The sequence below is a fragment of the Mauremys reevesii genome, linkage group 2 (assembly GCF_016161935.1).
Source record: "Mauremys reevesii isolate NIE-2019 linkage group 2, ASM1616193v1, whole genome shotgun sequence".
Taxonomy (NCBI): Eukaryota; Metazoa; Chordata; order Testudines; family Geoemydidae; genus Mauremys; species Mauremys reevesii.
Window position 1 is genome coordinate 47,756,054 of NC_052624.1, and position 18,350 is coordinate 47,774,403.

Consider the following 18,350-nt stretch of genomic DNA (forward strand, 5'->3'; position numbering starts at 1 on the left):
CGATTCCCCTGAATCGGGCCCCGCGCCCTAAAGAAGAGCATCTAACTTAGGCGCCTTTTTAATTTTTACTCACCCGGCAGCGCTCCGGGTCTTCGGCGGCGGGTCTTTCACTCGCTCCGGGTCCTTCAGTGCCACCGAAGACTTGGAGCGAGTGAAGGACCCGCTGCCAAAGTGCCGCCGAAGACCCGGAGCGCCACCGGGTGAGTCATCCCTGCCAGGGCCTCGTCAAAACTATTCAAATCAGGCCCCGCACTTCCTAAAGCCGGCCCTGCTCCTCCAACAGGTCCAAATGATCTTGAATGCCTGTTGGAGACTTCCCCTCTGGGGAAATATACAACCAGTGTGTTTGCAGTGACACAAGACAACCTTTCCAAAACAAGCCATCATTTATTAGTCCGCAGGAACCCAGTGTGCGGGGACATCATGTTAAAATGGTAAAGAAAAGGCTAAAACACACAACTCTCCCCACCTGGCAGCTTTTCCTTCCTTGGTTAGGAGAGTCCCTCTTTGCCCTGGCCTGGAAGACAGACAGCATGCCTGCAGCTGCCCAACAGTCCCAGACTGGAATACTCTTCTCCAAAGGGGAGGACAAGTTCCTTCTACGAGCCCCTTAACACTTATGTCCTTTTTTTCAAGTTCCAGTGAAGGTGTTTTCATGTGTGCTGCCCTTCCCAGTGTTCAGTTTGTGGTCAGATAGGTAATTCATTCATGCCAACCCAGGCATAAATATGTGACCCCGCCCACCCAATTCAATGCTTATTCCTTCACTCCTGATGAGGCTCTCTGGAAAAAAGTTAATCCCTTGAGACCAAGTAGGCGTAAGCAACAATACAAAAGTGAGTGAGTAAACTGAGTCACACATAATATGCATAAAAATACACATTCTCCATAGTTATATTCAATATACGGGGCATATTTCTATGTTGAAGATAGAGTGTGTCAGATTATATAAACCCATGTACAACCTCAAACAGCCAGCTCTTTTGTTTTAATATACAAATATCTGCTGGAGCATCACACTTTTTTTCCCCACCCATGTATCAGGTTACCGATGGTGCAACATGGAGTGTAACAGAGATAGCAAAGGGTTTTAACTATAATAAATAATAAATATAAATCTCTAGGTTGAGATTTCTTGTCTTCATTTACCAGTCTTCTTACCTTTGTCTATGTACACGCTGATCCCATGAGGGTTAAATGATGCCAGATCAAACCCGCGGCTGATTCTCAGTTCTACTGCTCTTGGGTTTTCATCGTTCAAATCCATCAGAAATATTTCACCTGGCTTGTCTGGAGCAAAGCTTTTTAACCCTGGATATTTTAAACCCTTTAAGATTAAGTAAACACAACAAGAAAGTTAAGGGGATCCTAACAAAGCTGCCGGGACTAACTCTGTTTTGGTTTGTGGATATATCTCATGATATAGCAACAACTGTACTAATCTGTCTCTTTCCTGTTTTTTTTTTGTTTCATGTTCTCCCTAATCAATTGATCCCTCCTTAACTCTCACTATTCTGCCTGCATCCTCCTCATGTTGCAACCCACCCACCCCAGACACATTTGTGCATCCTCTGCACCATATACTGCTGATGCCCCCATCACCACTGAATATTCTCACAGTGCTACTGCCTCTCCACATCCATCTGTTGCTACAACACTCTTCCACAAAGAAGCTCCCTCATTTTGCTGCATCCCAGAGACATCCCTTCCCCACTGTTTTTCTAAACACCCCATCTCACAAACTGCCACAGCATCCACAGTGCTGCTCCAGCACTCTCATTCAGTGCTGGTAATTCCCCTCTATAGCCACCAGCCACTACTGCTCTGCCCAGAGCCAGTCTGAGCACCCCTGTTTTTTGTGATGCTAGCCCCCCCCAAGGCATCTACCTTCCCTGTGCTGGTTATCCCAAGACAATGCTGCATATCCACTGCCGACTCCCACAGTGCAGATTCCCCACTTGCAATATGCACCCAGCCACTCTGTGCTGGTCCTTTCAAAACAAGCACCTCTCACCACAGCTTTCCTGCCTCCCGCTCCCCATTCTTCTCCTCCCACCTCAAGTGACTTCTAAGGGCCTATATCCATCGTGTCTCTACCCCTTTTGGCTCCTAACTGTCAGTCCCACGTTCCCCCACTTTAACATTTCTTCAGGACACAGCATCATTGCTTTCAGACAGCTCAGATGACTGCAGCTTTGTTAACACCACCACTGTGCAAGGTCATACAGGGAATCTCTGAACTGCTCCAAGCTATCTGGTCAAAAAGTTTTCAAAATATGGGCAAACAAAGCTGCAGTGCCACAGTTAAGCGCACCTGAGTGGGTAAGGAGACTACCTAGTACAGTTCCTCTAGGCAAAATCGCAAAAGTTGGCGACACAGATGCTATCGCACGTATTGCAATATTGGTTGTTTTTCTAATAGTGATATTAGCTGGAATCACATGAATGAGACTCTCAGCATTCATATAGCAAAACACAGTTCCTAGTCCTCATGGCTGTGGAGAAAAGATTGAATATGTGAACCCTAAGGGCTCAATAACCAGGAGGTAAGCAAAAAGAATCCAAAAGTTAATTTCAGAAAAAAAATCATGATTTTTAAGCCAATCTCCTGATTTGGGGAGACTGACTCAAATGTTGAACACTTTGGGTTGGCAATACATCAGCAGCATGGAAAGTCACACGTGCCAATGGTAAAGGTTGTATAACAATAGCCACAACAACACTGCAAGGTTAAGAAATGAACTTGCCCAAGTAGGAGGAAATGCAGTTTGAGCTAACTTAAGTCTGCATTATTCCCAGGAAGCAGTGGGCACAGAAAATGTTCAGCCTGTAATTTGCATAATAAATTAGTACTCAAGCACCTGCATGGGTGGGGAGGTGGGAGCTCAGATACTTACAGAACTAATGAAAGCCAGACCATCAGGAAGGATGTAAATATCTTCTGCACCTCTTTCTGCAAAGACAGACAGAGAAGTGGTTTATTCAGAAAGTGTTTACTGCTCAATTCTTTGCTCTCTCTCACATAATTCCACTTTCAAGAGATAGTAAATAGATACCGTTTTTAGCTACTGTGCTACTTGTACCATGTGTCTAAAGAATTAACAGAAGCTTCAGTAGCTATTGAAAATAACAACAGTGCACGACTTCCAAGTTAGTGTTCAGGTTTACCCCCTCTCTAGGATCTAGGCTTGTCTGACAACTCAGACATGTGCTTCCTCCATCCACCACTGAATTTTGTGTTTGAAAGGTTGACCTCCAGGTGCCCTTCTGTCCTAGCTACCTAGTCCCCTCTGACCCTGAACCCTAGTCCACACTAGAAAATGTATCCATTTCTGACAATAAGATCAGCAGCGGAACCAGCAGTGAACACTGTTTAACTGCAAGTGTAGACCATAGATTTTAAGGCCAGAATCATCACAATAATCTAGTCCAACCTCCTACATAACAGAGCCCATAGAATTTCACCCAGCAGTTCCAATAGCCCAATAACTTGTGGTTGGCCTGGAACATCTCATTAAGACAGACATCCAATCTTGACGTTCAGACTCCAAGTGATGGAGCATCAACCACATCGCAAGCTGCTCCAGTGGTTAACTGCCCTCACTGTTAAAAATTTGTCTCATTTTCAATTTGTACTTTGCCAGCTTAAACTTCCAGCCACTGGATATTATAACATCTGTGCCTGCTAGAATAACGAATCCTCTGGTGTCAGTGATCTTCTCCCTGTGTAGGTAGTTTAAGACCTTGATTAAGTCATTCCTCAGCCTTCTCTTCAATATACTAAAGAAACTGAACTATTTTAGTCTCATTGTAAAGGGTATTTTTCCAGACCACACATTCTCATAGCTCCTCTCAGGACCCTTTCCCATTTTTCAGGAGACCAGCACAAAACAGATTTCTAACAAGTTTTTAAAGTGACAACTTAAAGGTCCTGCAGAAAGTATTTCCTTCTTAAAGAGGAAAACCTCTGCAGACTCATCAAGAGAGCAGACAAGAAACTACACCTAGGGCTTTTCCATTCCTGCTGTGGCACCACCAACCTGTGATCCTGGCCAAGCCACTTACTCTCTGTGGCTCAGTTGCCCAGCTGTAAAAATGGGGATAATGGCATTTCCTTACCTCACAGGGGTGTTGTGAGGTGCTCCAATACTACAGTGGTGGGGGCCATACAAGTACCATAGACAGACTGTGCTGGCAGAATATGCTGGTTTGTGAACAAGTGAATCATGAGCTGTGAGCATTTCATCTCCACTAAAATCAAAGGAGTTCTCCCAAGTTTGGGAACGGAAAATGAAATTACAGGTTTATGAAGCGGATAAACTAGAGAAAATCTACACACTAAAGTGTTCATTACTACCTTAAAGAGATTGCACAACATATCAAATATTGGCCATTCATTTCTCAACTACCTTCTAGTTAGAGAAGAAAGGCTGAGACTGCCATTCAAATATTTGTTGGATCAGGTCTTGCTAAACAACCTCCCTCATCCACTATGAGTGCACAAGAGGGAGTATTCTTTTACAGAAGAAATTATTAAACTGTAGATCGATTATCCCACTCCTACAGGCCTGTGTCTACTTTGACCTTTTTCCAGAAAGTTTTTCATTGTTGCTATTGCTCTGAACAGTTAGGTGGCATGATAGTTAAGATTCCCATCTACCACTGGTGAAGCTTCACTTGGCATAAGGAAGTCACACCACAAGAAAAAGATGAGGAGTGGGAAAGCTGGGGCGGAGGGGGAAGCAGGAAAAGCCTTTAAAAGATGCTTTATTTACTAACTGTTAGCAAGAGAATTGAGGTGTGTTTTTAATTTCCTTGCTGAAGGTGTTTCTCCAGTGTTTGAACTAGAGCTCACTGAAGCTTATTCCCATTTATCTTTCATTGCAGAACTTCACTGTAGGATTTTCCGTATTACAAACCCTATCTCTACAAAAAGAACAGGAGTACTTGTGGCAACTTAGAGACTGAAGTGAGCTGTAGCCCACAGAAGCTTACGCTCAAATAAATTTGTTAGTCTCTAAGGTGCCACAAGTACTCCTGTTCTTTTTGCGGATACAGACTAACATGGCTGCTACTCTGAAACCTATCTCTACACAGCATGAAAGAATGCCAAGGGTCAGAAACAAACCACCAAAACCCTATCACACTCACATGGAGGGGAAACATGTTTTCAGTTAAATATGGTGAATGAACAGTGGTGAATGCTACATTAGAGGATTGGTCTGCTTCGCTACAGCCAACAAAAGCCACATAATGCTCCATTGTTACGTCATAGCTGTCAATATTTGCATTAATAATAGGGGTTTATAGCACTAAGCAGAGTCAATAAGATAGAGAAATCTTTGAAAGTTGCAGTAGAACTTAATGATGTTATCCAAGAGGTGTAGAATATATGCACTTTTTTAACAGAACTTGTTAACTGATCAAATCATTTTTACTCTGGGTATCTAACCAGCTCTAACTGCAAAGTGAAAGACAAAGGTCCTCAAATTGTACCTATGGCAGGAAAGGACTTCTAGTATTTTTAGTCTTAATCAAGATTAAATAGTTATGATGTCTGTAAGGTCCATGTTTAAGTACATGCTAAATGTCCCAGATAGCCATGACAGATTCATAGATTACAAAGCCAGAAGGGACAATTGTGATAATCTAGTCTGATCCCTGAAGGATAAGGCATTCAGCACATAAAACCCACTCCTTCAGGCCTCGCAAAAATTGCACCAGTGCTTTCTCTAAGTCAGGGGTCTCCAATGCGGTGCCCGTGGGCGACATAGCATTTTATTTACTTTTATTGCATTTCACCAACTGAGGCAAGATTTAAGAACACAGCATTTTAAAAGTAAGATGTTCTCTATAGCAAAATACAGAATTTCACTGCAAGGGTACAGCAAGGAATACTTTTATAAATCAGGATACATAAAACAGGAGGAATCTGACAGCTATGAGTATTTCTCACTATAGAGCACCAGCATGAGCTGAAAAAACTCATTACTCTCCTACCCATGTGCCCATGAAAGAGGAAAATGTATTAATACTTTTTCGTAGCTGTTCAGGCAGAGTAATGTTTATATTTCATATATAATAGGCAGGGCCGGCTTTAGGAGGTGCGGGGCCCAATTCGAACAGTTTTGATGGGGCCCCGGCAGGGATGACTTAAAAAAAAAAAAAACGTAAAAAAAACACGCGGGGCTTGTATTCACTGGGCGGTGAGCCAAGTCTTTGGCAGCACTTCGGCGGCGGGTCCTTCACTCACTCCAGGTCATCAGAGGCACTGAAGGACCCGCCGCCGAAGACCCAGAGCAAGTGAAGGACCTGCTGCCGAAGTGCCGCTGAAGACCCAGAGCACCGCCAGGTGAATAAACATTAAAAAGGTGCTTCTAGCCAGGGAAGGGATTCTCACTGGGTGCGGGGCCCGATTCGGGGGAATAGGCCTAAAGCTGGCCCTGATAATAGGGTACAGGACTGTAACTGAATTACTTTTCAATATAGACCCCCATTCTTAATATTTTTAGGACAACATCGTAATGAAATTTTGGCAATCCTATTTATGAGCTTGGGGAATCCTCTACCACTCATTAAATAAAGTTTGTAGAGAGCATGGAGGGTGGGGAAAAGGGCATAGATGACAAAGATATGCACCCATCATGATTAGACCAAGAATGGACTTTACTTACTGATAAAAGGAAGCCATCCTCTACATGCTAAAGGAAAACTACATGTCTTTATTAGATTAGAACCTCACCTACATCCAGCTGCAGAAAGCACGTGACAGGGGTGTGCTGTAAAGGGGACTTGAAGTTAATCTTTGCACTCCCAATCCTACAGCTTCTCTGTGTAGGCAGATCCTCTTGTCAGAAGGTAAAGCAGCCCTCAGGCTTCTCTAAATTTACACCAGGCTACAACAGCTACCAGGGTCCAAAAATGTCGCTAACGCAACCTAGCTAGACACACCTCTTGCCATGCCCTGTTTTCCCCTGTAACATCAGCTCCAGTGCGTAAGAGACCATGTCAGTTCTGCAGAACCACAGTATCACACCTACATAAAGGCTGATTAAACTGGCTTTACACTACATCAGCAATACAAAGGACCTGCCCCAGCCCACTGGATCCAGCCTAATGTGCATATACACATGTGTACACACTCACACAAATACACACTGGGTGAAGTTCACAATATGTTCTATTCGCACTACTGTTTCTATCCTGCTCTTAACACTGTCACATGCTCCTTACACAACAAGAGGCATAAAGGAGGGGAGAGGGAAGGGAAGAAACACTCCTGTCAGTCAACTCTGTTCTTGTCTACTGTTGGAAATGGGCCACATCCACCCTGATTGAATTGGCCTCGTTAGCACTGACCCCCCACTTGGTAAGGCAACTCCCATCTTTTCATGTGCTGTGTACTTGTACCTGCCTACTGTATTTTCCACTGCATGCATCTGATGAAGCAGGTTTTGGCCCACGAAAGCTTATGCCCAAATAAATTTGTTAGTCTCTGAGGTGCCACAAGGATGCCTCGTTGGTTTTGCTGATACAGACTAACACAGCTACCAGTCTGAAACCTGATGCTCTGTGTGCCTGCACCAGGTGGCTTTATGATTTGTGCTAGGTTATAGCACCTAGAGATCTCAATTTGGCATTTCCTACATTTTCGCCATAAAGCTTTGCACGTGTCTCTACAGCAGCACAGATTGGGCACTTGAGCCTTCTCAATCCATATTACATGGTACTATACTTCGGTGAAGTATCGCTTTGCTTTTTCCTTTTGTAGGGTCAGGATACAGACAGCATTCGTGGCTAGGGCAGTCTGCTACCATTATACCTTAGTCACCATTACTGCCTGCTGTTCATGATTCACAGTTAGGATCATTACTACTCTTAATAGGTATAGTTGCTTAATGATACATGCAGGACACCTTCCCTCCCAGGGAAAACTAAACAACCCTAGAATTCCCTCTCTGGTGCAGCTCTAACCACTGTTCAATCCTCAGACAGACACTCACGGAAGAACTACTCAGCCACACCTATTCCCTCCTGAGGTGAACACAACTCATTATCTCCCCTTCTCGTTGCAAACCTGGGAGCAGTTTACCACACAGCATGCTTTAGCTTCACTGTGAGAAACTCTGAGTAGTGTATAATCTAACTCTCATAGAATACATTATAAGGCACTGTTGGGGAGGCATTGTCCTGTTCCTGACGTACAGGATAAAATCATCAGAATCAACGCCCAACAACTGTATGAGCACAAAACACACAGACACTGATAATGGACATTTGAGAATATAAAACTTGTTTTATTCTTTTATTACAGTATTAAAGCATTTAAAAAAATGCTCTTCCATCTGCAGTCAACAGCAAAATACATACTCCAAATGTCTGAATGCAATGTTACAAGTAAACTTTTGTTAAGAATAGGTCAAAGTTTAGTTTGATGTCAGAGCTTACACGAAGTCACAAATTTTTGTTCCAGTTAGTTTTACTCATGCAAACTGCCCCTTAAAACACAGTAATGCCAGCTTGAATAAGGTTCTTGGAAACAGCCATAGCTTTTTTGGCTTTCTCTCATAGATCACCTTGTTGTGGCAGCTTTTGTAACAGTCACATGTATGTGGCACTTGAATACAGGAAAATCATCACTCCCATGGCTTCCCAAAGAAGCTGGTTGTCCAGCTTCTGGGTTAACAATACAAAAGCTGCTGAATTGACAGGATTCCATATTTTGTGATAAGAATACCATTTGGGTCATGGGACTACGTTGCTTTTGCATTTCCAACCTGCTGCAATTTATGCATCTCTCTTGTTTTGCAGTCTCCACTGAGATATTCTTCATGATCTCATTCACACTTTGAATCTTCAGTGGGATTTCAGGTGGTTAAACAAACACCATAGGTGTGCTACATTAATTGAGATGTCCAACTTTACACCTGTATGTGTGACATTCTGTTGCAGTTCTGTGTGTTAATTGGTTACACTGCACTCTAGGGTTGCCAGGTGTCCAGTTTTAGACTGCAATGCCCGGTCAAAAATGGACCCTGGTCGCTCTGGTCAGCACCGCTGGCCGGGCCATTCAAAGTCCGGTCAGTGGCACAAGCAGGGCTAAGGCAGGCTCCCTGCCTGGCATGGCTCTGCACAGCTCCTGGAAACAGCAGCATGTCACCCCTACGGCTCCTAGACTTAGGCATCCAAGGGGCTCCGCACGCTGCCCCCATCCCAAGCACCGCTCCTGACCGGGAACTGCGGCCAATGGAAGCTGTGGGGGCGATGCCTGCAGAGGGGACGGCGCATAGGGCTGCCTGGCCACGCCTCCACGTAGGAGCCGGAGGGGGGACATGCCACTGCTTTCAGGAGCCAAATGACATAAGTGCTGTCCAGAGCCTGCACCCCTCACCCCATCCTATACCCCAACCCCCTATTCTAGCCCTGATCGCCCTCCCACCCTCCAAACCCCTCGGTCCCAGCCAGGAGCACCCTCCTTCACCCAAAGCCCCTATCCCAGCCCAGAGTCCCCTCCCGCACTCCAAATCCCTCATCCCTGGCCCTACACCAGAGCCCACCCCAGCACCCCAACCCCCTACCCCAGCCCAGTGAAAATGAGTGAGTGAGTGAGGGTGGCGAGAGCAAGCAACAGGGGGAGGGGGGTTGGAGTGAGCAGTGGGCAGGGCCTCAGAGAAGGGGCAAGGCAGGGGTGGGGTGAGGCCTCAGAGGAGGAGGGCAGGGGGCAGGTGTTTGGTTTTGTGCGAGTAGAAAGTTGGCAACCCTAGTGGGGCTCTGTGCAGATTCAGGGATCTGGTCATACAGAACTCACTGCAGGGTTGGGATCTGTAAAGAAATCTCTACAGGAAATCACATTGCAGACTGTGCAGCAATTACTTTGCCTGATGCTGAAATACAGCCACCTCTGGCTTGGAAGAAATGTGGTAATTGCTTAGCAGCCCATAGCAGCATTACACAATCATTTAGGACAGCAGACTGGAGAACAGCATACTAACTGAAACTGCAGGCAAAAATTTAAAGAAACAGAAAGCAATCGCCCAGTGATACATAATCGAATGGGTTCCTATTTCCAGTTCATGTAGTCTTTCCATGCCGTTATACACAATATTTTATTTTGTTCCATACGCTTTCTTTGTGGGGATTGTGTCTACTAAGATCATTCAATTTCCTCCCTTTTGTTTGCCTGGGACCACCTCAAAGTCACTGACATTACAGCACCCTCACTGACATTACCGCATTTATTGAATAATTTAAATAATCAATTATCTTTTTTTTTTAATCATTCTAAATGCACCACAATGTGGAAATGACTCACGGATGCTAAGTGTTTGTCCTGCAGCATGGAACAACTTTCCTGGGAGGTTCAAGAGCCCAGCAGGAGGGATGTCGGTTTTGGAGTACAGCCAACTGAGGAAGTTGTCTACACTATGAATATTTACCAACAAAACTTGCCTCCTCTTGGCACAACCTTGCATGCATCTACACTCAAACTGGAGTCCTAACAATACCCAAACTTCTGTCAGTGAAGTTAAACCACTTCCCTGAGTGACAGAAATCTCTACTGGTATGCTTCTACTGGGACAATGCCTGTGTGGATGCTATATTATGTGTATCAGCACAAACATTTCTCCAGAAACAAGCCTGCAATGCCACTGTCTCCACAACAGTGACAGATCTGGTGGAATTTTGAACTCTGCTGCCCAGGCAGCAAAAAAAATATGGTTCTGTCCCCCAGACCTGTCTCAACTATGTAGGGCTAGATGCTATACTGAGCGGGGATCCCACCTGTGAGTGACAGCAGACACCTCATGACACCCAGAATAAGGCACCCTAGATTTGCACAGTGAGGAAGAGCTTGTTGAGGATGGGGCCCATGGAGGATTCAGAATCAACAGACAACCAGGACCTCTTCAAGACCAAGCTGAACCCAGAGAAAACCCACTGAGGAAAGGGACAGGGGCTCTAATTGATGTGATTTACTGCCCTTATTAATGCACTTGTTTCCTCCATAGCTTGAGAAATGTTGTCCCCGTTTCCTTTCCTGCCCTCCCGTTCCCAAAATGGCAGCTGACTGCACATGGTCAGGGAGCAAAGGAATTCTGTTTTAAAGTAGCCTGTTTATTTTAAGAGCATGCAATGTCAGTACAACAGAAAAAAAAATCAATAGAAAGAAAACAGGATATATACCCTTGTAAATACCTTAGGTGCATTCGAAGCACATTCCTCTGCAGGCAAAATAATTCAAATAAAATTACAAAATGCAACTAATATTCGATGCATTCAGAACAAAAAAAAAAAAGAAATACTTCCAGTGATTGATAGCTACATGAACCAACACTTGAAAATTCAAATTAAACACACTGAGCCTTCAAAAGAATGTTTGCAAGCAAGCCAGAATCTGGGCATTCATACTACATGATTTGGCAGAAAAAAAAAACAACCCACTAACAATATTTGAGTCCAAAACAAATTACTTGCTATGGTCAGATTCAGGAAAGAGATAGACCATTTTGTGGCTGGTTCAGGGGGCTTGTCTTGGACAGGCTCACAAAGCTAGCCAGCAGTCATGACCTGCCTCTTCTTGCAGTGATGCAAGTTTGTCTTGACCCAGACATCTTTCCTGTTCTCTGGCACAATTTCACTGAACTTTTCAAGCAGGAAGTGTTTGAGCTTTGCTCACACATTTCTAGCCGGAGTACCTTTTTGCTTCTGCCATGGTAGGACACGCCACAATGAGCTCTGGGAGGACATGGGGCTGGTGGTATATGGGCCCAGGTACCCATGAGCCATCTCAAGTGGCTGCCTTTTCTGGGCCTTTGGAACCTGTATGAGCGATATACTTGCCAGGACCCCTACTTCCTGTAATAAGAAGTTGAGCAGTGTTTACTATACTATCCCAAAAGTTACCTGGGCCGCCAGCTCCTAACAGCCAGTGGGATTGAAAAGTGCCCCCATATACTCACCAGACTGCGTGCTGTTTCCATGACCCTGAATAGGGTTGCCAGGTGTCTGGAACGCCCGGTAGAAAAGGGACCCTGGCGGCTCCAGTCAGCACCACCGACCAGGCCGTTAAAAGTCCAGTCGGCAGTGCAGCGGGATCCCAGGGCTAAGGCAGGCTCCCTACCTGCCCTGGCTCCGTGCTGCTCCCAGAAGTGGCCACCAGGTCCTGTGGCCCCTAGGTGCTGGGGTAGCCAGGCACTGCGAGGCTCCGCATGCTGCTCCCCGCCAGTGCCGGCTCCGCAGCTACCATTGGCCGGGAACTGCGACCAATGGGAACTGTGGGGGTCGGCGTCTGTGGGCATGCAGGCAGCGTGCACCACACAGAGCCACCTGGCCGCCCTTGCACCTAGAGGCCTCAGGGACCTGGTGGCCACTTCCTCGGAGCTGCAATAAGCACCGCCGGGACACCGCACCCCAAGCCCCTTCCCCGAGCCCCCTCCTGTATGCCAAACCCCTCATCCCCAGCCCCATCCTCAGACAGAGCCCTCAACCCCCTCTCCCGCACCCTAACTCCCTGCCCCAGCCTGGAGTCCCCTCCCACACCCCAACCCCCTCATCCCCAGCCCCACCCTAGAGCCCACACTCCCAGCAGGAGCCCACACCCCCTTCCGCACCCCAACCCCCTGCCCCAGCCTGGCGAAAGTGAGTGAGGGTGGAGAAGAGCAAGCAACGGAGGGTGGTGGGATGGAGCAAGCAGGGGTGGGGCATGGATGGGGCCGAGGTGTTCGGTTTTGTGCGATTAGGAAGTTGGCATTCCTACTGCATTTCTGTCACTAGCTACAAATGACATTCACATGCAAGACCTCAGAGTGATTCCCAACAAGAGTTGCTATGCATCAATCCCACTATATGAGATCACAGTTTTTAGGAGCCATCACTGGGGCATACACGGAGATAGCGCAGCACCAATCAAATCACTGTGCTGGTCTACAGAATGAGCAGATCCCATCAATAGGTCCAGCCTTTGCATACACCTGCAGTCACCACTACACTGAAAGACCCATGAAGAGATCCACTCATAAATGTACATTGCAATTAGAGTGTGATACCACCCACAAACCATATTTCAAGTGCATATTCAATTTTCATAGCTACAGTAAAGACTGGTTGTGGAAAACTAACCTAAAGCATCCGTCTTACTATGATCTCAATGTATTGAAATACATTATAAAAATAATGGAGGAAGTTAATTAGCAGACAATACCTAAAATGCATTTACATAGCCAAGGTAGGTTTGATATCACCATAAACAAGCAATTATAAAACCTACCCAGAAATCCCATGGATGGCATTATGCAGAAGCTAGATAAACCACAAAACTAATTCTGAAAATTTTGGGACACCGTACGTGTATGTTAACTGTGTACAGCAGGGGTCGGCAACCTACAGCACGCGTGCTAAACACGGCACGCAAGCCGATTTTGAGTGGCGCGCTGCCGCGGTCCCGGCCCCCAGCCCCGACCCCCAGCCCCTGACCCACTGCTCTCCCCTGCGGGGGCAGAAGACTGAAGCTTGGTCTTGCGGCAGCCAAGCTTCCCCCCTCCCCCACTTCTTCCCCCAGCATTGTGCTTTCCTGCCCCTCCCCCTCTCCTTCCCTGCGCTGATCAGCTGATCGCCCTTGCAAGGGGGAGGGGGAAGACTGGCAGCCTGCATGAGCTCCGTAGAGGAGGCAGAGAGAGGTAGGGACGGGGCCTTGGGGAAGGGGGTGGAACAGGGCATATCCCTTCCAGCCCCCTGCCCTGAGCTGCTCAGGGCAGGGCGCTGGGAGTACCCCTATGAGTCGAGCACCCCAGCCCTCTGCCCTGACCCCCCCACACACACTCAGCCTTCTGCCCTGCATCTCCCCACACCCTCCAGCCCTCTGCCCTGACCCCCACCCTAACACACACACAGCCTTCTGCCCTGCATCCCCACAGCCCCATCCCTCTGCCCTGAACCCCCCCACACACACTCAGCCTTCTGTCCTACACCCCCACGCCCCCCAGCCCTCTGCCCTGACCCTTGAACCCCCACACACACCCAGCCTTCTGCCCTGCACCCCCCACCCCTCTTCCTTGACCCCTGAGAACCCCCCCACAGCTTTCAGCCCTGCATCCCCCACACCCTCCAGCCCTCTGCCCTGACCCCATACCCAGCCTTCTGCCCCACACTCCCACTTGACCTAACCTCACCACAGACCCCGCCATCTGCCCTGCACCCCCACATCCCCCATCCCTCTGCCCTGACCCCTGAACCCCTGCACACACCCAGCCTTCTGCCCTACACCCCTCACACCCTCTAGCCCTCTGCCCTGACCCCCCCATACCCAGCCTTCTGCCCCACACTCCCACTGGCCCAAACCTCCCCACACACCCAGCCATCTGCCCTGCACCCCCACATCCCCCATCCCTCTGCCCTGACCCCTGACCCCCCACACACACCCAGCCTTCTGCCCTGAACCCCCCCCCCAAACACACACCCAGCCCTCTGCCCTGACCCCTGAACCCCCCCCAGATCTGGGGTCCCAGCCGCAGGCCCCGCTCAGCCCACTGTCGGCCTAGGTGAACAGAACCCCAGGCTGGCAGCGAGTTGAGCAGCCTGGCGGCGTAAGATCAGCATTTTAATTTAATTTTAAATGAAGCTTCTTAAACATTTTGAAAACCTTGTTTACTTTACATACAACAATAGTTTAGTTATATATTATAGACTTATAGAAAGAGACCTTCTAAAAACGTTAAAATGCATTACCGGCACGCGAAACCTTAAGTTAGAGTGAATAAATGAAGACTCGGCACACCACTTCTGAAAGGTTGCCGACCCTTGGTGTACAGTCATGATGAGTCTTCTATTTAGTCCTCTGACCACTGCCTGCCCATTCAAGATGTGAAGAAAAAGAAATGCAAGCATCAAGCCAAAAGATGGATTAATGCTAGACAGACATTTGATGATGTTATCTTCACAGATAAGACAATTGTGGAGATGGAGACATACAGCAAGATGAGTCTCTCTCGCTTAGGACTTCACTATCCCAAGCCATGATTAAAGCATACATGGAAGCTTTGTTTTGGAAGCAATAAGTAGACAGTGTCAGTCCTAAATTCATATTTAAAAGCCACAGTAAATACAAGCAGACAGACCCAGAAAGGAGAAAATGTGAGTGCAGTCTACTACTGTAATTAAAGTTGATCGGGAATTTTTCAACTAAATGTTTCATCAGACAATGCCAGTTCCTCAAAACCAAAACTGTTCATTGACTCCTTATGCTTAACGATCTGTTCCATCTTGTATACAGTTGTGATACTCTGATTATGTTTCCCAGACCTGAAGAAGAGCTCTGCGTAAGCTCGAAAGCTTGTCTCTCTCATCAATAGAAATAAAAGCTATTACCTCACCCAGAGGAAACAGCCTATTTCAGCAATTTCTTTTACTTGAAAAAAAACATTTTTAAAGTTGTCAGTTTCATTTCAAAATAAACAGTTCAATTTTCCCAGTCCGAGATTACTTTTGGTTTCAAAATTTTAGCTAAATTATAGTAAGAAAAAAATTTAAATGGTCAGAATCAGAACAAAACATTACAGTTGACCAGAACTAACTTTTTTTCTCCACCAGTTTGCAAAATTTTGTTGAGATTTTGACATTCCATCCCAATATTTCAGGGTGGGGGGAAGATTTTGAAATCTCAAACATTTTTGTGGGATAGGAAAATCATTTGCTGCCCAGCATGAACTATAATCTCAATATGAGATTTGATAGGCACTGGGGTGACGTTGGAGGATGCAATCCTGGATGGGGGAGCAAGGAGCTGTCTGGAGTTAAATTTATATATTCGTTTTTAATGCTGTTTTAGGCCATTGGAAGTTTGTTAGCGCTTGTATGCTGGTGCATCTTTTACATTGTTAAATCTAAATAAATTGATTAAATAAACTTAATTACTGTATTTGTCACTGTCACATTAAGAACAGTCCCAGGGCAGAGGGTAAGGGAAACCCAGATATCTAGCAGTGAGTTTGGGCTGCCCTGACCAGCCCAGTGTAACCCAACTCACTATTGTTATAATCTGGATCTAAAAACGGTCATTCGACATGTCACTGGAAAGCTCAGAACTCACTGGTTATTCATACCATTGTGTAATGTGGGTGCAAGCAACTGACGCAAGTTATGGACAACTGAAGTCATAATTCTTAAAATGCGTTTGCCAGTCAGACAGGCGTTATCCCACCCTAAACAAAGGAATGTGGTTTCTGCATCAGGCAGTTACTTCCAAAGTACTTTGAGGGCCTATCTCCATGTACAGCATTACACAGGTGCCGCTCTAGCGCTTTAGTGAAGACGCTACTACGCCGATGGGAGAGCTGTTCCCATCGGCATAGTTAATCCACCTCCCTGAGAGTAGCTATGTTGACGGGAGAAGCTCTCCTGTAGACATAGTGCTGTCTATACGGGATGTTAGATCAGTATAACTATGTCACTCAGGGATATGGATTTTTCACACCCCGAGTGACCTAGTTATAATCGATATAGGTCTGTAGTGTAGATCTGTTCTCATGGACAATGAGAATGTATTTACATAAGTCAGATAAACAAAGCTCTCAAGCTAGCAAGTTGGGAAAAGAGACAGTGTCGCCACACCCCAGCAAGGAAAATAAACTTTTCTGAACTAGAGAGACAGGGGGTCTAAACCTCACTTAAGCAAATTAATCAACTGACTGAATACAATGTTAGTGTATCATGTAAGATTTTATGAATGCCTGTAACACACTGGTGATTAATATACTTGTAAATGGCATGTGTTAACACTATAAGAGGAATTATGAATACTCACTGATATTATGTTTGAATGTGTGTGGCTGAACAAAGGAAAGAAGTGTTCCCATCCAATCTCCTACGTAGATTAAAACATGGTCAAATCAAAACAATGGAAGCCCCATTTAACATACCGGGGGATGGGAAGCCCACAGGAAGGGAAGAACAGTGTGAGGTCAGCTTCCCACTGGGCACAGCAAGCTGAGCACACAGGAGGGCTTCCTGCCTCCTGAAACAAGGTCACTGAACTTTGGGAGATAGAAGCAAGGACAGAAAGCCATTTTAGGCAACCATCACTAGACCGACAAGGGAACAGAGCCCTTGCAAGCTGAGAAAAATGGGTCCTTCAACCCAAGGGGATGGGGTTTGAAGTCCGTGGAACTGAATATAGGTAAGCAATCTGTCTAGGAAAAGGTCTTCCACCTGGGACAACAAAGGAAGCCAGCACCTTGTACTTTTGTAGAAAAATTGCAAAAAAAAAATGTAAAAATATAATTAGGAAGGCCAAAAAAGAATTTGAACAGCTAGCCCAAGACTCAAAAAGTAACAGCTAAAAAAATCTGTAAGTACATCAGAAGCAGGAAGCTGCTGAACAACCAGTGTGGCCGCTGGACAATTGAGCTCCTAAAGGAGAACTCAGGGAAGATAAGGCCATTGCAGAGAAACTAAATGAATTTTTTGCATCTGTCTTCACGGTTGAGGATGTGAGGGAGATTCCCAAACCTGAGCCATTCTTTTTAGATGACAAATCTGAGGAACTGCCCCAGACTGAAGTGTCATTAGAGGAGGTTTTGGAACAAACTGATAAATTAAACAACAAGAAGTTACCAGGACCAGATGGTATTCACACAAGAGTTCTGAAGGAACTCAAATGTGAAATTGCAGAACAACTAACTGTGGTATGTAACCTATCACTCAAATCAGCTTCTGTACCAGATGACTGAAGGATAGCTAATGTGACACAATTAAAAAAAAAAAAAAAAACACCACAAGAAGACTCCAGAGGCTATCCTGGCAATTAAAAGCTGGTAAACCTAACTTCAGTACCAGACAAATTGATTGAAACTATAGTCAAGAACAGAATTATCAGACACATTATAATCCATGAACTATTGTTGGGGATGAGTCTACACGGTTTTTGTAAGGGGAAATCATGCCTCACCAATCTACTAGAATTCTTGGAGGGGGTCAACAAGCATGTGGACAAGAGTGATCGAGTGGATATAGTGTACTTAGATGTTCAGAAAGCCTTTGACAAGGTCCCTTAAGCAAAGTAAACTATCATGGGAAAAGAGGGAAGGCCCTCTCATGGACCAGTAACTGGTAAAAAGATAGTAAACAAAGGGTAGGAACAAATGGTCAGTTTTCAGAATGGAGAAAGGTAAATAGTGGTGTCTGCCAGGGATCTGTACTGGGACCAGTACAGTTCAACATATTCATAAATGATCTAGAAAAAGGATTAAACAGTGAGGTGGCCAGATTTGCAGATACTCAAGATAGTTAAATCCAAAGCCGACTGTGAAGGGTCACAAAGGAATCTCACAAAACTGGGTGACTGGGCAACAAAATGG

At 45.8% G+C, this 18,350-nt stretch overlaps 1 protein-coding gene across 3 annotated transcripts in view; it reads right to left on the reverse strand.

Moving 5' to 3' along the window:
- Window positions 1–18,350, reverse strand: part of LOC120397939 (serum paraoxonase/arylesterase 2-like) — a 51,974-nt gene that overhangs the window by 14,052 nt on the left and 19,572 nt on the right. For all 3 annotated transcript variants that reach the window (XM_039524674.1, XM_039524673.1, XM_039524675.1), the window contains exons 3-4: window positions 2,898–2,953; window positions 1,162–1,327 (exon numbers count right to left, since the gene is read on the reverse strand). In XM_039524674.1, the coding sequence (XP_039380608.1) occupies window positions 1,162–1,327; window positions 2,898–2,953 (222 nt within the window). The remainder of the gene's footprint in view (window positions 1–1,161; window positions 1,328–2,897; window positions 2,954–18,350) is intronic.